The 21,224-nt window shown below is 41.7% G+C and overlaps 1 protein-coding gene and 1 pseudogene across 15 annotated transcripts in view; both read right to left on the bottom strand.

Moving 5' to 3' along the window:
- Nucleotides 1-21,224, bottom strand: part of LOC116820233 (protocadherin gamma-A4-like) — a 393,116-nt gene that overhangs the window by 162,129 nt on the left and 209,763 nt on the right. Inside the window, exon 1 of one of the 15 annotated variants that reach the window (XM_075068022.1) lies at nucleotides 7,838-10,465. The exons of the other annotated variants lie outside the window; for them this stretch is intronic. Coding sequence (XP_074924123.1) covers nucleotides 7,838-10,258 — 2,421 coding nt within the window. The 5' untranslated portion in view covers nucleotides 10,259-10,465. Of the gene's footprint in view, nucleotides 1-7,837; nucleotides 10,466-21,224 lie in introns of those variants that run through there. 15 annotated transcript variants of the gene reach the window in all.
- On the bottom strand, nucleotides 11,932-15,459 carry LOC142047146 (protocadherin gamma-A12-like; annotated as a pseudogene).

Genomic DNA, 21,224 nt, shown 5'->3' on the forward strand with positions numbered 1-21,224 from the left:
TGTTACTAATTTTTTTGGCAATAAAGTATCACACCTTTTTTATAAGAATGTCTGCATTAAATAAAAATCTCACCAGAAGTAATTTTGTATGCAAAATACTTTTTTTTTCTGTGCGACAAGAAGCCAAGAACACTTGAAGCTATAATATACGATCAAAAAAGAAAGAATTGAAGAAATGCGTGAATGAGGGCCCAGTTTCACTGCGAATCATTTTGCTGGTACATGCACCGGGATGCAAAAACTTTACATGAAATAAGTAAAGCGCTTGATTAGCAGCTGTCTGTGATCAATAAGTAGAGAGATGAAGAAAAGTGGGTTAAAAAACATATTTTTTCCCTATACAGTGATTAATAAACAATTGCTTGAAGAACTGAACTGCTAGTTAAAAACACCAATTAACAAGACAAAAAACTCTTCCAGAATTACAGCAGTGAACAGAATGGTATTTTTAGCTTAAATTCTCGCTCAATTTACAGTACTCCAGGAATTGAGTCCTAACTGAACCCTGTTGTGTTTTAGTCTTTTCCTGCTTCCTCAAATTTTCAGAAATAAACCCAAACACTTCTTCTGTCCCTAGCTCCCTTGATAAAGTCTGCTCTCAATCTATTCCATTGGAAGAGGAGAATAGTTGTACATTAAAGTAACTAGAAGTAAAGAGTAAATAGAGTAATCTGGGTATTTTGTCTCTGCACAGTGGGGCATAGAAAAAATCTCTCCTTTGCTATGAGTATTTGAAAAGGTTTTTTTTGTTGGAATCAAATTTCACAAAACTAGACGACTGGCAACAAAATGGCAATAAATTCAATTTGATAAATACAAGTAATGCACCCTGAAAAGCAAAATCCAACTAACAAAACACACAAATGGAATCTAAATTTAGCTTGTAAGTCATTGTGGATAGTTCCCCGTCAAACTCCCCCACTAATGCTGCAGCAAAGAATGATGGGAACAATTAGGAAGGGGCAGATAAGAAAAGACAGTAAACTATCATATGTCACAGTTAAATAAATCCATGGTTAACCCGCACATTGGAACCAGTGTGCAAGTTCTGCGTCACCCATCTCAAAAAAGATATATTAGAAATTGAAATGGTAAGAGTGGGCAAAAAAAAACTGATTAGGGTATGGAACCAGCTTTCGTTGTGAGGAAAGATTTTGAAAAGACTGACTTCTCAGGCTTGAAAAGCAGACCACTAAGAGAGGGGGAATAGAAGTCTAAAAAAATTGTGGAATGATGTGGGGAAAGTTTTTTTTTTGAATAAGGAATGTTATTTCCTCTTCAGAAAGAACAAGAATCCGAGTCAGCAACCAATGATATACTATTTAAATCTACAGAATAGAGGTTGATTTGAAAGACTAGGTGTCTATTCCATTATCCATCATATTCATCCGTGGTCCTCAAATCAAGAACTGGTAGTGTGGTCTATCAACATTTTGCCAAGTAGACAAAGTTATATATTACCATATATACAAAGAGAGTAATGGTGAGACTGGGAGTACTGAGTAGTGGCAAGTATGCGATTATGATATCGCTCAATGATATGACAATTTGAACAGCGTTCCACACGAGGATAAAAGTCTATCGTTCGAACATACACTACCTTCATTGGTGTACACCGAAGAGGACGATTTGTTTACTGTCAAGAAATGGCACCGATTCCTTAAAATGATAAAGCTTATCACTTGTAATATGGAAGTTTGTCTCTTCTGACATCACTCTAGTATCTATTAGACGACTATGTGGTTGTTCTCTATCTAGAATATCACGAGATAATTAATATAGGACTGTATTTAACTGTAAACATAAATGTATTTATCAATATCTTTTCCAATGCTTCTTCTGCATATTAATTATTATAACTGAGCCTCAATATAACTCTTCTATTGAGCACAGACTCTGTCCAACCCACTCTCTAGAAATGTATCTGGACGATTTTTATTTTTATTTCTATGATAGGCTTGCTCACCTAAAGCCTTTACTAGGCAGAAAGATAATAACATAATCTATTCTGATCTTTTTAACAATAGTTGGAGTACACTGTTGAGCTAATTTAATTAGTGGAAGCGACAGATGAATAGAAGTGATCATGAAATTGGATGAGAGTTCATGGATTAGGAATAGACCTTGGCAAGGAAAGGGATTCATCAAAACAGCCCAATTAAAAATAATTCGATCTCATACAAGAAAGCCACGATTGCTCACGCAAAGCTTTAGGCAGAGAGTTAGTAGGAATAAGATCCGCATCCGCGGCAAGCCAAGCGAACAGGAATAAAGAGTTCACGAGAGCTGGCATTTTCATATAGAGACATTATATTAAGGCACAAGAGCAAACTATTCACTGTAGGGAAAAATAGGAGTATGGCAAGAGAGCACCGTAGCTTAAACAGAGATCTCAATAGTCGAAACTCAAAAAAAACGTCCAACAAAAAGTGAAATAGCATATCTTATAGAAGGGTTGAAATAAACAATAGTAACAAGTATGTAGGTGATAAAATTAGAAAAGGCCAGGCACAAATAAAGGAATAATAGCTAAAACATAAAGAATAACAAGAGAACGTTCTACCATTTATGTTTAGAAGACAAGGAAGACCAAGGACAAGTAACCGTTACTCTGGGGGCGTGAGGAACAATAACAAAATTGTGCAAATGGCAGAAGTGCTAAATTCGTTTGTTTCAGTTTTCACAAAAGTTAGAGCGATTTGACATCTAATATAGGAATGCCAGTAAAAAGTCCTAGATCAGAGGCACAAATAGGAAGAACAAATTTTAAAAATATTTAGACAAGTAAAATGCTTTCAATCACCAGGGCCTGAGAACAGTGATTTCAATGAGGGATACTCAGAGGTCTCCAGCAGGTGACATCAACCAATCTAATATTGCCTAGTTTTACAACAGACCTACATAAAAGCACTAAGCAAAGTCAGTACTAACCTAAAATTTCATAGGCAACTCTATATTGTTTAATAACTCTTCTGTATACTAATCAACTGAATGTAAATACATTTTATATCCAGGTATTCTTTTATAATTTAGTGATAAAAGAAGAAAGTATGCATTTTTCCATGATACGTGCTGTAGATCATTTTGTATTTTTTTGGTTTGATTTTATAAAGATTTAAGTAAGATAAACTGAGGGCAGCAATCAGACTAACAGACTCCTGAAGGTTCATAGTCTGGAAAGGTGAGAGCACTGTCCTAGAATACTCAAGGAGATACTGAGAAGATTATCTGATCATTACGCAATTACTTGAAAATCATGAAGATGGGAGAGATTCCAAGGACTGAAAGGGCAGAATTAAGTGCCAATCTAAAAAGGGAAATAGGACATTCTGGGAATTACAGACCAGTCAGCTAACTCAGTACTGATAAAGAAAATGGAAGCAAATAATTAGCAATCATTTGCAAACACCAGAAATAATAAGGTGATAAATAACAGTCAGGAGCGATTTGTCCAGAAAAAATTGTGTCAAACAAATCTATAGCTTCTTGACCAGTGTAACAAGCTTGAGTAGTGTGAAATGGTCACATGTGGTAATCTTAACTTAGGAGGCTTTGATACCAGTGTCACTTGACCGTCTCATAACAACTAGGGAAATACAACCTAATGGAGCTACTATAATGTAGATGCATAACTGGTTGAAAACATCACAGAAAGAATTGATCAGTCATTCAAGCCAACCTGGGAAGGCATATGCAAGTGGGTTTCCCACAAGGATCAGTTCTGGTCTGGTTCTGTTCAGTATTTCATCGTAATTATGATACGGCAATAGAGAGTATATTTAAAAGTTTGTGATACACCAAGCTGGAGGGTGACAGGCTTTGGAAGATACGGAATAAAATTAAAATTAATCTGGACAAACTGAGAAAGATCTGAAGTAAATAGATAAATTTAATGAGGACAAATGCAACGTTCTCCACTTAGGAAGGAAACAATCAGTTGTAAACATACCAAAATGGAAAATGGCTCCTAGACAGGGTACTGCAGAAGGATTCTAAGCGTCATAGTGAATTAAACTAACATATGTTCGAAGTGTACACTGTGGCAAAAAAAGTGAATATCATTCTGGATATTGTGACCTAGGGTGACTATGGTGAGCACTATGTCACTGCAATAGGGTAACTGTAAAGACGATGGGGTAGACATCTCCATAAATCTGATACAAGGGAGCCGTGTTAGTCTGATCTGTAAAAGCAGCAGAGAATCCTGTGGCACTTTAGACAACAGACGTTTTGGATCATGAGCTTCGTGGTGAATACCTACTTTGTCAGATGAATGTAGTGGAAATTTCAGGGGCAGTATATAATGCTAGCAAGCAGTTAGAGATAACTGAGGTAGTTCAATCAGGAGATGAGGCCTCTTAGCAGTTGAGGTGTGAAAAACCAAGGGAGAAGAACTGGTTCTGAGTTGGCAAGCATTCACAGTCTTTGTTCAACCGAGCTGATGTGTCAAATTGCAGATGAACTGAAGCTCAGCAGTTTCTCTTTGAAGTCTGGTCTGAAGTTTTTTTGCTGCAGGATGGCCACCTTAAGGTCTGCTATAGTCTGGCCAGGAGGTTGAAGTGCTCTCCTAAGGTTTTTGGATATTGCCATTCCTAAATCTTCTCTCCGGAAAAGGATAATGACACAAATAGATATTAGGAATGGCAATATCCAAAAACTGTAGGAGAGACTTCAACCTCCCTGGCCAGATATAGCAGACCTTAAGGTGGCCTCCTGCAGCAAAAAAACTTCAGGACGCAGACTTCAAAGAGAAACTGCTGAGCGTTCATTCATCTTGCAAATTTGACACGCAATCAGCCAGGTTGAACAAAGACTGTGAATGACTTGAATACAGAACCAGTTTCTCCCTCTTGGTTTTCACACCTCAACTGCTAGAAGAGGGCCTCATCCTCCCTGATTGAACTAACCTCGTTATCTCAATGTACTTGAAAACCGTTATCATGTCCCCTTTCAGTCTTCTCTTTTCCAGACTAAACAAACGCAATTTTTTCAATCTTTCCTCATAGGTCAAGTTTTCTAGGTTTTGTTGCTCTCCTCTGGACTTCCTCCAATTTGTCCACATCTTTCCTGAAATGTGGCACCCAGAACTGGACACAGTATTCCAGTTGAGGCCTTATCAGCATGGAATAGAGTAGAAAAATTACTTCTCACGTTGGCTTCCAACAGTCCTGCTAATACATCCCAGAATGATGTTTGCTTTTTTTGCAACAGTGTTACATTGTTGATTCATATTTAACTTGTGATCCACTATAACACCCAGATCCCTTTCTGCAATTCTCCTTCCTAGGCTATTTCCCATTTTGTATTTGGCATAATTAGCATTTGTGCTTATTGAATTTAATCCTATTTACTTCAGATCATTTCTCCAGTTTGTCCAGATAATTTTAAATTTTAATCCTATCTTCCAAAGCACTTGTCACCCCTCCCAGCTTGGTGTTATCCACAAACTTTATAAGTATACTCTCTATGCCATTATCTAAATAACTGATGAAGATACTGAACAGAACCAGACCCAGAACTGATCCTTGTGGGAACCCACTTGATATGCCTTTCCAGGTTGACTGTGAATGACTGATAACTTCTTTCTGTGATAGTTTTCCAACCAGTTATGCATCTACATTATAGTAGCTCCATCTAGGTTGTATTTCCCTAGCTTGTTTATGAGAAGGTCAAGTGACATGGTATCAAAAGCCTTCCTAAAGTTAAGATATACCACATGTACCATTTCCACACTACTCACAAGGCTTGTTACACTGTCAAAGAAAGCTATTAGATTGGTTTGACACAATTTTTTCTTGACAAATCCATCCTGACTGTTATTTATCACCTTATTATTTCTAGGTGTTTGCAAATTGATTGCTTAATTATTTGCTCCATTATCTTTCAAGGTACTGAAGTTAAGCTGACTGGTCTGTAATTCCCCAGAATGTCCCTATTTCCCTTTTTTAGATTGGCACTATATTTGCCCTTTCCAGTCCTCTGGAATCTCTCCCATCTTCCATGACTTTTCAAAGATAATTGCTAATGGATCAGATATCTTCTCAGTCATCTCCTTGAGTATTCTAGGACAGTGGCTCTCAACCTTTCCAGACTACTGAACCCCTTTCAGGAGTCTGATTAGTCTGATGCTGCCCCCTCAAGTTTCATCTTACTTAAAATCTTATAAAATCAAACCAAAAAATACAAAAATGTCACAGCACGCTATCACTGAAAAAATGCTTACTTTCTCATTTTTATCATATAATTATAAAAGAAATAAACTGGAATATAAATATTGTATTTACATTTCAGTGTATAGTATACAGAGCAGTATAAACAAATAATTGCCTATGAAATTTTAGTTTGTACTGACTTTGCTAGTGCTTTTTATGTAGTCTGTTGTAAAACTAGGCAAATATCTAGATGAGTTGATGTACCTGCTGGAAGACCTCTGAGTATCCCTCATTGAGAATCACTGTTCTCAGGCCCTGGTGACTTGAAAGCATCTAACTTGTCTAAATAATTTTAAATTTGTTCCTTCCCTATTTTAGCCTCTGATTCTACCTGACTTTTACTGGCATTCACTATATTAGATGTCCAATCGCTACTAACCTTTTTGGTGAAAACTGAAACAAAAACGTAATTTAGCACTTCTGCCATTTGCACATTTTCTGTTATTGTTCCTCCACGCCCCCACCATAGAGTAACAGGCTTACTTTGTCCTTGGTCTTCCTCTTGCTTCTAACATATATGTAGAACGTTCTCTTGTTATTCTTTATGTCTTTAGCTAATTTAATCTTATTTTGTGCCTTGGCCTTTCTAATTTTATCCCTACATACTTGTACTATTTGTTTATATTCACCCTCTATAATTTGATGCTATTTCCACTTTTTGTAGGACTCTTTTTTTGAGTTTCAGACTATTGAAGATCTCCTGCTTAAGCTACGGTGCTCTCTTGCCATACTTCCTATTTTTCCTACACAGTGGAATAGTTTGCTCTTGTGCCCTTAATAATAATGTCTCTCTGAAAAACTGCCAGCTCTCGTGAACTCTTTTTCCCCTTCGACTTGCTTCCCATGGGATCTTACCTACCAACTCCCTAACTTTGCTACAATCTGCTTTCTTGAAATCCATTATTTTTATTGTGCTGTTTTCCCTCCTACCATTCCTTAGAACCATGAACTCTACCATTTCATGATCACTTTCACCTAAGCTGCCTTCCACTTTCAAATTCTCAACCAGTTCCTCCCTATTTGTAAAAATCAAATCTAGAATACCTTCTCCTAGAAGCTTTGTACACCTTCTGAAATAAAAAAAAATCTCCAATACATTCAAAGAACTTGTTGGACAATCTGTGCCCTAGAACATTAAATGAGGCTCAGTTATTCCAAAGAAGCATTTTGAAAAGTATGATAAAAATATATGTTTCAGTTAAATAGCTTTCATATTTTTCTCTATTATCAGAGAAAAACCATATCTTAAAGATACTTAAATGTTTCTGGAAAATGCATTTATTCCAAGGAAAGCTTTTGAATTTAGAGGAAAGACGCTATTCTCTTGAAAGTAAGAACTGTCTTGCAGTTAAAACAATGGAAAGGGATTTAGGAGGTATAACTTTTATCCTCGGCTTACTTAATACTTCATTCCTGACTTGCCACTACTCAGTTACTCCCATTATACCTCACATACTCATGTAAAATGGAGATAACTTTCTCTACCTTGCAGGGATGTTGTGACAACAAATCCATTCATATTTGAGACCACGGATAATATGAGGATAATGGAAAGACACCTAGTCTTTCAAAATAAAAACCTGTTCTGCAAAGATAATATGTAAACAATGAAAACAGAAGCTCACCTCCCCAGTAGTCTCCGTCCCACCATGTAAACTGTTACTAGCTCCATTGCCCATAAATGACATCCAGGAGTTGTCACTGGACGTTATATTCTCTGTTATCTGGGCATTAGGTTTCAGGAAGGTACATTTATTATTCTTTAACTCTGAGGACAAACACAGCTGGTAGGTGTAAGGCAAAGTCCCATCTTCATAGTTTGGTGGGAACATAGAGCCGGTCTTTGGATAAAGGTCAGGACCAAAACACTGAAGCAATTTGGGATTTCCTGACCTTCGCAATTTCATCACAATGGCCAGTGTAACAGTCAGGAGGAACAAAAATGAGATCAAGGCTAAAGCCAGCACCAAGTAAAACTGTAAATCAGACTGAGATGCAGAGTCACCCGACTGATCACTCATTTCCGGAAGAGCCTCTTGGAAGTTCTCGGCAAACACCAGGCTGAGAGTCACTGTGGCTGACAGAGGTGGCTGCCCGTTATCCTTCACCAGGGTGACCAGCCTGTGCTTCACAGCATCTCTGTCCGCAAAGGCGCGGGCTGTCCGGATCTCCCCGGTGTGCAGCCCCATGCTGAACAGCGTCGGTTCAGTGGCCTGGAGCAGATGGTAGGAGAGCCAGGCATTGTGCCCTGAGTCAGCATCCACCGCCACCACCTTAGTCACCAGATAACCTGCCTCGGCCGAGCGAGGGACCATCTCGAACAAGGCGGAGCCATCGGCTCCCACGGAAGGGTACAGGATGCGAGGGGCGTTATCATTCTGATCCAGAATAAACACCCTGACGGTGACATTGCTGCTGAGAGGCGGGGACCCGCCGTCTTGGGCCTGCACTTGCACTTCAAACTCCCGGAATTGCTCGTAGTCGAAGGAGCGCTGCGCATAGATAGCTCCGGTCTGGGAGTTAATGGAGATGTAGGAGGAGAGAGGCACCTCCTCGAGGTTGCTGCTCAGGATGGAGTAAGTGACTCGGGCGTTCCGGTCCAGATCCCGGTCTGAGGCTTTTACACTGAAAATAGAGGCCCCCGAGGGATTGTTCTCTGGCACATAGGCGGTGTAGGAAGGTTTCTCAAAGACAGGGGCGTTGTCATTGATATCCGAGATCTGCAACAGGATGGTTTTCTGGGTGGAGAGAGGGGGAGAGCCTTTGTCTGTGGCGGTGATTGTGATATTGTACTCCGGGGTCCCTTCCCTGTCCAGGGGACTGTCTGTGAGGAGCTTGTAGTAACTGTTTGACGAAACCGCTATTTTAAAAGGCAACTTGTGTTGAATGTGACACGTGACTTCTCCGTTTTCTCCCGTATCTTGGTCACGAACTTTGATCAGAGCTATCACTGTCCCCGGTACTGAGTCTTCAGCTACCGGGCTGTTCACAGAAGTAAACGTCACTTCCGGGGCATTGTCGTTTTCATCAAGTATTGTTATTTGAACTTTCGAGTGAGCGGACTGGCCACCCCCGTCCCTGGCTTCTACCCCCAACATGTATTTGTGTGTGTCTTCAAAATCTAGAATCCGCGTATTTGTAATTCTTCCTTTCTCAGGATCTAAATAAAACAATGTACGAGCATTATCTGGTACGTTGCTGAATGAGTATGTGATTTGGGCATATACCCCTTCATCCTGATCTGTGGCTTTCACCTGAAGTACCAAGGAGCCCCGTAGTAGGTTTTCCCTCACACTGACTTTGTAGATCTCCTCAGTAAATACGGGGGGATTGTCATTGGCATCAGTGACATTAACCCTAATATGAGCCGTCCCGGATCTGACTGGATCCCCCCCATCCACGGCCGTCAGGATCAAGTGATGAGAGTTTTGCTTTTCGCGATCCAAAGATTTTTCCAGCACTAATTCTGGGTATTTATTTCCATCCGGGCTCTCCTTTACAACCAGGGTAAAATGCGGGTTCTTGCTGAGTTGGTAACTCTGCACTGAGTTGATCCCCGTATCTGGATCTTGAGCAGATTCCAGTTGAAATCGCGTACCTGGCAGTGCTAACTCATTGATTTCTAAACCAGTGTTACTCTTGATGAATCGTGGGGCGTTATCATTAATATCCTGGATTACTACATTTACATGGAAAACATTCAAAGGATTTTCCACCACCGTTTCGAGTGTCAGGACACAAAGGGGTGTCTCCCCGCATATCTCCTCCCGGTCTATCCTGCCATTCACATACAGGTTGCCATTTTCCCCATTCACACTGAAATATTGCTTTTCCGAACTGACACGGAGCTTCCGCTGCTGCAATTCTCTGGTATTTAATCCCAAATCCTTGGCGAGATTCCCCACAAGGGAACCTTTGGCCATTTCCTCAGGTAAGGAATAACGAAAGTGCTCCGAGACCGCCCGGCAGAACAAAGACAATAAGAAGGGAAACAACAGTACTTGCCGTGTGACTGTCCGGCCTGGCTCTCGGCGCCTGATTTCCATCCCGGTCCCTGTCAGATTTCCTCTCTGCTTTCCTTGTTGGTTTTTGGTTACATCAGATGTTTACAAACCCCATCGGGGCAAAGGAATCCGCGTCAGAGGGGTAAACATTTAGGTGTTGTGTGCTCTAACGGCCGTTCCCTTTTCTCAGCCGGACTGTGAAGGTCTCTCTGCTATTTCCTCTGCGATCCGCGCTGTGTGACTGAGCAATCGCAGCGCAGGAGGCTCCGGTGGATCTCCGGCTCCAGTCCTGGCTCCGCATTGGCCAACAGCGGCACTCCGAGTCTCAACGGGAGAACTGCAATAGCAGCGATTTTATCAAGGCGCCGGCGCAGCTTAGTCGCTTTATTATTAATATTTTTATTATCTAAAGAATATACTCAAATTGCAAAGCACTGTATATTTCCTGTTAACTCTAAACAACTGCATCCCAAAGTATCCCAGAGCAAAATGATACATATATTCTCAAAATTTTTGTAGATATAGCTTTATATATGTGGAAGCTATAGTATGAAATCTTGTCCTTTTCTACAAGCTAATCCTTTTGATTTACTATAGAACAAATAGCTGTCTCATGGATCTAAAAATGAATACAGATGATTTATAGTTCTAATTATTTTTAAACTATATCAAATGAGTAGATAGAAGAACTTTCCAACACTTGCAAAAAGTTCTCGTTCATAAACCACAATCCTCAGATATCCACGTTCACACATATGCTTGGAATCCAGGAAGTGATAATTGTGAAATATTTGACAGAAATAATTATTTTTTTTAATTGAGAAGAGCGAGAACGATTGCGGTTTATATACCTGATTTAGCATCATAAATAAAACCCATTTCAGACTCGCATATATGTCCATTTAAAGCTTCTCTTTTTTCCGAAAGAAATCTGCCCATTAAAAATGTGCAATTACAAAAAGATGATGAAGAAGGCGGCTCCACTCTCCTAAGTGATACTGTACTTAAAAGCTAGGTTATTTCATAAATCCTAATAAACAAAATAAAAGGAGTCCAGAAGAACGCTTAAGCGTTCTATATGTAAGGCATCCCTAGAATCGTGGGAATGTTCTCTGGAAAGCCCTGCATACAAAAGCTTTTCCGTGATACAAATCTAAACTAGGACAATCAATCATGTCAGCACAAATCAGACGTAAATCTATTACTATAGGCCCATTATACCAAGATATTTCAAGTCAGTTAAGAATGTATCTATATTAATATACAGTGTTACAGAAACACGTAATTCTTCTTTAAAAGCATAACAAAGAAGTAAAATATTCTCTCTGAAATGTTGAATTAATCAGTTAGTCATAAATAAAGGATTCTATAACGTTAGTTTCTGGATTATGTGTTTCTATTCTCTCTGTGTATATAAAGAAAATTAGTCAAACCTAAAACTTCAAAACCAAAACCCTCTCTAAAGAACACTGTTTACTCCGAAAAGGTCGGGAAGCCAGACAACAGGAAGTCCAGTTGGGACTTCGCTATTAATTGTATGTGAAAGGTATTCAGATAATACGATGCTACCTGGCAGCAGAGCAACGATAGATAGATACATAGATAGATCGATAGATCGATCGATAGATAGATAGATAGCCAGATATTGCAATAAAGAAAGTGATCTAACTGCAGGCTTCCAGATTTTGATGCACACGTTAATGTAAACCATATTATTATTCAGAGCAATGACAACTTCCCCACAAATTGGGAGACGGGAACTCGTCAAACAGCTGCGAGTTTCTCCACCGGCGGAGCCTCAGAGCTAGTAACACTATGATAAAGGTAAAGAACGAGCAGGAAACGGAAGCCACAGCGATCACCAAATACAAGGTGAGGCTAGACTGGGGGTCTACAGGAGCTGAGAGGCCGCTTAAATCGGAGAGGATTTCGGGGATGCTGTCAGCCACCACCACCGTGACAGTGGCCGTGGCAGAGAGAGGGGGCTGCCCGTTGTCCTTCACTAAAACCACCAGACTTTGCTTGAGCGCATCTTTGTCGAGAAAGTAGCGCGCCGTCCTGATCTCGCCGCTGTGGAGTCCCACAAAGAAGAGCTCCGGCGTCCCTGCGGAGGGTCCGGGTCCCGCGGCTCCGGTGGAGCATTCGCAGGCACGCCTGCGGGAGGTCCACCAGAGCCGCTTGCCGCCTTCCGGGCAACTGGCAGAGCGCCCCCGCGGCATGCCGCTCCAAGCACGCGCTTGGCGCGCTGGGGCCTGGAGCCGGCCCTGGCAGCTGGTAGGAGAGCCAGGCGTTCTGCCCGGAGTCTGCATCCACCGCCATCACCTTAGTGACCAGGTAACCCGGCTCGGAGGAGCGAGGGCCAACTCCACTCCCGTGGAGCCATCGGTGGGAAAGGAAGGGAGTAAGATGTGCGGGCTGTTGTCATTCTGATCCAGTATAAAGAGTGACGGAGACATTACTGCTGAGAGGTGGGGACCCCCCATCCTGAGCCTGCACTTGGAACCGAATCTCCGGGAACTGTTCATAATCGAAGGAGCGCAGAGCGTAGAGAGCCCCAGTCTCGGAGTTAATGGAGATGGAGGAGGAGAGCGGAGCTTCCTGGATCTGACCTTCGGTAACAGAACAGGTGACTGGCGTTTTCTCTCCTGCCCCCGGCGCCGGCGCCAACCGTCCGGATCATGCGCCCTCAGGGAGAAAACGGAGGCTCCTCTCGGGTTATTCTCAGTGACGTGGGCGGTGTAGGATGTTTCATCGAAGAGGGGACCGTTGTCGTCCGTGTCTAAAATCTGGAGTGGGATCATGGTGGCTGTAGAAAGAGGAGGAGTCCCATTGTCCGTGGCGGTCACTGTGATGTTGTATGCTGCCACCTGCTCCCTGTCCAGGATTCGGTCTGTCACTAGACTGTAATAATTATCAAAGAGTTTCTTCAGCTGGAAAGGGAGCTTGCTGGGGATGGAGCACCCGATCTCCCTGGTCTCTCCTGAATCCCGATCTTGTACATAGCGGATCGAGCTGATAAGAGACTTAAGAGCGATTTCCGGAGCGTTGTCATTTACATCGCGGACCACAACGACAACTTTGATCTTTCAAAAAGAACTTCCCGTCATGCGCTTGCACTTCAATTTCATATCACGCAGATTCCTCAAAGTCCAGGTTCCCCACCAGTGTTAGATCTTCCGTCTTCGAGTTCAAGCTTTATCAGTTATCTTTCTAACTGAATACTGCATTTCTTTATTAATTCCTTCATCAGGATCAGGCGCTTTCACTGTCACCGCCGTGAACCCTCTAAGGCACATTTTCCAAAACACTCAGGTTGCAGACCGACTGACTAATACTGCCATATTTTCATTTGCAGCCTCAACAATAACTCTGATTATGCGAAGTGCCAGACCAGGCGGGATCTCCTTCGTCAGTGGTTGTAAAGGTTAGCTGTAAAGTTGGTTCTTCTCTGTCCAGCCACTTTCCCAGCACCAATTTGGCATATTCAGCTCCATAGGATCCACTTTGCACAACCGGAGAGAAATGCCTATTAGTGCTAAGGTGATAGCCCTGGAGAGAAATAATGCCCATATGTGGGTCCTGCGCCTCCTGAGGTGAGCATCGGGTCCCCGCCACTGTTAACTCTCTGACTTTTAACTCCAGGTCCTTCTTCTGGGAGCTGGGAGCATTATCATTAATACATTTTATTTCAATGTCAGTTTAATAAAGTTTCATTTTATCCTTCACTGTAGCCTCATATGTAACAAACAGTTCTCCATCTGGTCAGCAGACCTGCTCTCTGAGTAGCCTTTCCGTGCAGATTAAAGGGCCACTCTTAAAATTCAAAGTAAATACTGAGTCCTACTTCTTGGCACAATGCGCACTCCGTGGTCTGAGAGCTCTTTTATAGCCATGCCTCGCAGATCATTTGTGATGTTCCTCAAGCAGGGCCAGCTCCAGGAACCAGCTCAGCAAGCAGGTGCTTGGGGCCAAAGGGAAGGGGCGGCACTCTGGCTCTTCCCTGTCAATTCCTCGGGGGTCCCTGGTCCCTTCCCTCTCGGAGGGAAGGACCTGAAGCAGATTGCTTCCGAAGAAGAAAGCGGGGGCGGGGAGGAGTGGAGCTGGAGCCGATTGCGGCTCTTCTCTGCCCCCGTCATGCTTGGGGCGGCAAAAATCCTGGAGCTGGCCCTGTCCTCACGAAAGAGCCTTTCTCCATTTCCTCCAGAATCGAATAGCGAATCTGTCCAGAAATTGATTCCCAAACAGTAACCAATATAACGTGTCCTTACTTATATGTTTCTTTTCTGTCACTCTCATGTTGATGTGGCAATGCTGCCCATTCTCCGTCTGGGAATGTCTCTGTCTAATTTTATATTTGGCCGAATGTTTCCGGCAGTATCACTTGTTAAATCATAAAGCGTTTCCATCGAACGTTGCTCTTTATGATTCCACCCAGACCCGCTGAGTGAGAGAGTCTGACCTGCGTTCTGGGCTGTGACACATAGAGGCGGAGCTGGCCGGATCTCTCCTGGCTTTAGTCTGCCTGACTGGTGAACAGCAGAGCTCAGAGTCTCAACCAATAACTGCAGAAGTTCTGTGCTGGAGTTTTTCGACTGGTATTTATATCAAACAATAAAGACATATGCTCCCTGCATGTTTTTAATTTGATATTTTAAAATGTAAATATGCTACTTTTCACTTTTATATAAATAGGCGAATCTACTGGCACATAAGGAATGAATAAAAGTATTGCTGGTGCAGAATCTCTTTATTTTCCATACAAATATTGTAATAATGTTGTGGAATTTGAATAAGGTTGTCCATTAATTTTACACACACATATTTGTTTATAATGATCATGCATATGTCACCTTGACTGATTGGTCCTTCAGCCCTCATATATATAACACTGATCACAACACATCTTCCAGTCTTCTCTTATCCTGGCCTTGCTGCTTTTCATCATAAAATCTTCCCATCTCTTTGGAGATTGGCCTAGTGGTCATGTCAGTTCCCAGGGGTACCACTTCGCAACAGCTGCAGTGACAACTGATTGTCACTGAGCCCAGTTACATGCCCCATCCATCACATTTTATTGTACCTGCTTTCAACAACGACTTCCTGAACTCCACTTTGCTGTCTGATCACTTCATTGGGGACTTGGTCATGGATTGAAATCCCCCAAATTCCATGTATATGTATATGCAAATATTTTTTACTTGGATATAATATTCTTCCACCTTACCGTCATCTGTGCCTTTCATTTGGGCACTGTGCAATTGTTAAACAGTGCTGCCCAATTTTGGCAACCTTCTTTCTGGTTTGTACATCTGCATCTGTAAATACTATTTATTTTAAGATAGTATTGATTTGTTCATGTTATTCATAAAATTAATTAGCAATTCAATTGATGATAATGATAGGAACACAGCAACAAACAAGAGGCAGGGATGCTGGAACAATTTGTATAGTGGGGGTGCTGAGAGCCATTGAACCAAACTGTAAACCCCTTTATATGATGGAAACCACTTCAGGCCAGGGGGTGCAGTAGCACCCCCAATATCTCTAGTTTCAGCACAATAGGAATTGGAAACACTCATCTACGAGCACAAATTCGATCTAGCTGGTATTACAGAAAACTGGTGGGAATGTTTTACACAACTGGAATGTTAAAATCAATGGTTATAACCTATTTGGGAAGGATCAAGTGGACAAATGGAGAGGGGAAGTGGTACTCGACATCAAAAATGGCATTAACTGTTTCCTAGTCACTGATAACTCAGAAGAAAATGATATTGAATGTTCATGGATCAACATCCTAACAGACAAAATATAAGATGGGGTACTAGCTGGTGGTTGCTACAGACCACCAAATTACACTAGGTAACAAGATGATCACCCTCTCACTGACCTATCTATAATACATAATAAAACAAAACAAAACAAAACAAAACAAAAAACCTCTGTGTGATCATGGGAGACCCGGGGTCTCATGCTGCCAGTACTAAATCATCCTTGTCCTAGCAGATAAAGATAATGCTGATTACAGCATTAAAAGTTAATGGTAGCTTCTGTAGAAGTGATCATGACTTGATCACCTTTATAATGTGCAAGCAGAATAAAGTCCAGACAAGTAATATACTTGGAGCTTTACTAAGGCCAATTTCACAAGCTGAAAACATTTATGAGCCAAATCAGCTGGTAGAAATAATTTAATCAACAAATGTGCATGATAATTGGGAATCCCTTGAGAACACTATACTAGATGCCCAAAAAGCCACAATCCCACAAAGGAGGAAGAAGGCTGTGCTGGTTAAAAAACAATCTGGTTTAGAGGAGAAATGAAGGAAGCTGTAAATTTTTTTATATATGTAAGATTACAAATGAAAGAAATGGGAAATTGATAGTAATGAATACAAATCAGAAGTTAGGAATTGTAGAAAATTGATAAGGGAAACCAAGGGACACAAGGAGAAATCTATGGCCAACAGAGTTAAGGACAACGAGAAGGAGTTTTTAAAATACATTAGGAGCTAAAAGAATCCTGACAATGGTATTTGTCTATTACTAGATGGAAATAGTAGAATTATCAATAACAAAGAGGAATAGATAGAAGTGTTCAATAAATATTTCTGTTCTGTATTTGAGGAAACAGATAATGCAGTTGTGATGTTGGAAGACCAGGTGCCAGCTCATGCCAAGGTCCCCATGTCTCAAGGAACACTGACAAATACATAGCTGCAATAAGTCAGGCTCACCTATGCTAATATTGTTAAAACAGGTATTAGAACTATAAGAATGCATTTAGTGTTTAGACTTCCTTAAAGGCTTATGAGTTGTGGTATGCACCAATCTGACTTAAAAATCCTGTATTCCATATTGTAAGTGTAACATTGGCAGCCCAGATGCCAGCTCATGCCAAGGCTCCTTAGGCCTCACTGAACATAGACAAATCCATAGCTGAAAACCGGTCTGGCTCACCTATGCATTAGCACTGTTAAAATAGATGTTAGGATGATAGGAATGAGTTTAGCATTTGGACTTGATGAAATGCTTGTAGGATGGTCCATATATTGATCTCACTTATAACATCTCTAGCCTATGGTATAAATTTATATTGATTGTTTGCATTGTAAATCTCTGTAATTGTGTAACTCACCAAACAGAAAAGAAGAATTAATTAGTGTAAAGCACTGGTCCCGTATACAAGAAGGCCCATTAAAATCAAATGAGCCATTGTGAAACATCGAAGGACAAAGACTTTGTTGAATCCTCATCACACATAGACCCCTAAAGAGGAGATAGATGCTGAAACTAGTTCCATCAATTTGAACTCTAGGGGAAGGGGAAAAAAATGCCTGACCAGAAGGAACTGTATCACTATCTTACTTGGAATTTGGAGAAGGCAATATTTCTAAGCATAAGCAAAGGACTCTCAAGCTCTTAGTGTGGGTTAGCCCTAAATCATATAAGTCCCATGCATTCAGGGTAGGACTAAGCAATAGCTAGACCATTCATGACAGATGTTTGCCTAATCTGTTCTTGAAAACCCTCCAGTGATCGATATTCCACAACCTCCCATGGCAATTTGTTCCAGTGTTTAACTACTGTGACAGTTAGAAAGTTTTTCCTAATGTTCAACGTAAACCTCTTGTGATGGAGTGTCCTCCCCATATTGACTTGAAGGGGTTAAGGCAGTCCAAAGGGGCCAATGAGCCTATTAGGTGGAAAGATGGGGGAATTAAGACTGTGAGAGAAGCCTTAATTAAAATAATCTCACCTGTCCAGAAACAGATGGGGCATATATAAGCCAGGAAGCCAGCAAAAGAAGGGGCTGCTGGGGAAGGCTGCAGTCCCTCCCCGTCAAGAGAGGAGTGTTTAGAGGCTGCAGAGATATGTAGGCTGCAACTCCTTCCTGGGAGGAGGGAGTGGTTGTGATGTTATCTAATAAAATATGACCAGATAGATAATTTTTGCACCCACTGTTATACATTTGCAACAAATCTTGTACAAAGATTGTCAAGTAAGACGCCTCTGGAAAGGTTATAACTTACTGAATATGATTATGCTATATATATGCATGTATCATTTTTGTATTTGAAGTTCTGACTGTTGGTTCTATACTTGTATTTCAAAATGTTTGCTCCTGGGGTAACACCCACAAGGTATTTAGTCAGCACATCTTGGTGGGACTATTCAAAGTGAGTGGCCCATCAAAAAACACTTAACTTACAGTGGAAGACACCTATCTACACTGAATGGATTGTCCTGGGAATGTTCTGTCTGGGGTATAGGTAATGGCTTCCTGCTATGCCTAAGTGAAGTCATGCATGGACATGTGACTTCAATCAATATCTTGTCACCTATGATTTTCCACTAGCTGTGCTGAGGTCTTTGTTTGAAACAATGGGTTTCCCTCCACAAGGTAAAAGCTATGAAAGGCCCTGGAAACATCTCCATTTTGCCTCTATCCTACTCCAGCCCCTCTCCTGCTCAAGCCTCTGGACTATGAACTTATACTAATGGGAGTATTCTAACCAAGGGACTGAGGACTTCCCAATGATTTGAAAGCAACCAGAGACTTATGAAGCCAGCAGTTTATTCCATCACTGCTACAAGCCTGAGACAAGAACTTTGCAATTACTGTATGTGTTTGATTCCTTTAACTAATTTTAACTCTCACCTTTCTTTCTTTTTATAAATAAACCGTTAGATTTTAGATACTAAAGGATTGGCAACAGCATGATTTTTTGGGTAAGATCTCAGTTGTATATTGACCTGGATGTGTGGCTGGTCCTTTGGGATCAGAAGAACCTTTTACTTGAGGAGATTGATTTTAAAGAACCACTCATGTTTAAATCAAGTGTTTTTGGTGGTGACATAAAGAATGGAATGCCTAAGGAAACTGTTTTTATGACTTCTTGCTAGCCAGTGTGGTGAAACAGAAGTTTACTTTTGCTGTTGGTTTGGTCTATCTCATGGCAGAATAACCTCCAGTTTTGGGGTGTGTCTGCCCTATTTCTCAGCAGTTTGTCCTGAATTTGGTATTCTCAGTTGTGACCCACAAAGACACAGTTACAGTGGTAAAACTGGCAGACCCAGAGAAGGAAGGGAGAGCCAAAAGAGTAGAAAAGGGCTCAGGGAAATGCAGCAAGGTACGGAGTGAAACAAATCTTGACTGTTGACTAGAGGGTTTCTGAGCTGGAACCTGGGGTAAGGGGCAGGCCTGGGTTCCCCAGTTAGCCCCTGGGGCAGTGGCACTGGAGGGTCAGTGCATAGAAAGACTGCCTGAGCCTGTTTGAGAGAATAGCTTCCCCCCACCTCCCTGGAAGAGGAAAACATGACTGTGACCTACCCAGAGGGCTGAGTTATGAAGAGACTGCAGCAGCTCCTAGAGGGAGAGAGGGGCTGCAGAAAAAGAGCTAGAGGTGGGGGGATGACTTGCAACCATAGGGATAGGTGTCAACATGGTGAACTATTCCCCAGAATGCCCAGGAGGAGGCATCATACCAGTGGTGTGTAGACTACCTGTCATAACTCCCTTGTTGCAATTTAAGACCATTGCTTCTTGTCCTGTTCCCGGAGGTTAAGGAGAACAATTTTTCACCCTCCTTCTAACAACCTTTTGTGTACCTGAAAACTCATATCCCACCTCAGTCTCCTCTTCTCCAGACTAAACAAACCCAGTTTTTTCAATCTTTCCTCATAGGTCACGTTTTCTAGACCTTGAATCATTTTTGTTGCTCACCTCCGGATTTTCTCCAATTTGTCCACATTTTTCCTGAAATGTGGTACCAAGAACTGGACACAATATTCCAGCTGAGGCATTATCAGCATGGAGTAGAGTGCCAGAATTACTCCTTGTGTCTAGCATCTAATACTTCTGCTAATACATCCCATATTAAAGGACATACATAGCTTGCACATTATAGCAGCTTATATTACTTTTTGAAAACTCAGACTGTAATTCATTTTTGCATGTAGGTTTATCTGCTTTAACCTTGTAAATAACTCTTATTTCTTTTGCTTAGTCAATAAATCTTTATTTAGTATTATAGAATTGGCTAAAAGTATTTTCTTTGGTGAGAGATCTAAGGTACAACTGACCTGCGGTAAGTGACTGGTCCTTTGGGACTGGGAGTAACCTGAATATTATTGTCATTTTTGGTGAAAGGGACCATCTATCATGAAGGAAAGCTTGCCCAGGTGGCATGATAGACTGGACTGCCCAAGGTACTGTCTGTGACTCCATGTTAAGGCTGCTATAGTGCTTGAGGAGTTCACACTTAGTCAGGGTCGGCTCTAGGCACCAGCAAAACAAGCAGGTGCTTGTGGCAGCACATTTGCAGGGGATAGCATTCAAGCCATCCTTTTTTTTTTAAACTCACTTCCTCCCCTCTCACAACCCTGCAGAAGCAGAGCCACGGAGCAGCTGGGTATCCAGCATGGGAGCTGAGAACCTACAGGACCCTGGGAGCTGTCGTTCCTTGCCTAGCTCCCTCCCTATAGAGCCAGCCCTGGAGCAGGGAAAGAGCTACATTTCCCAGCAATCCCTTGGCAGCTATCAACAGGAAAGGGAGGGGTAAGGAGTGAGGTAGTTGAGCCATGCTGCAGCTTGCTGTGAGTCGAAAGGGGTGGCACTGTGAATGGGGAATAAGTATGCCCAAGGAGTAGAAGGCTTTGCCCCAGATATCCCCTTCGGAAGATTTCCCCAGACTGGATTACGGATACTAATGTGACCTCACCTTGAAGCCCCCAAAGAAGGAATTGGGTGGCCTAAATGGACAGTGTCCCTCTCTATCTGAAGCCTAGCAAGGGAGCTATGTGGATCTCACTAGAATTTAAAATGAAAAGTAAGGGAGGGGAGGCTCTGGACCTGGGCAGCTTTAGATACAGTACCAGGCACTTAGGAGGATTTCCATTTCTGAGCCATGGAAGCAGAAACTGACTTTTCCTTTCCAGATATAGCTAATATTCAGATAGGGATTCTAGCACCTGCCTTCCAGATTTGAACACCCTCAAAATTCAG

Source organism: Chelonoidis abingdonii, chromosome 7 (assembly GCF_003597395.2).
Source record: "Chelonoidis abingdonii isolate Lonesome George chromosome 7, CheloAbing_2.0, whole genome shotgun sequence".
NCBI classification, from domain to species: domain Eukaryota; kingdom Metazoa; phylum Chordata; order Testudines; family Testudinidae; genus Chelonoidis; species Chelonoidis abingdonii.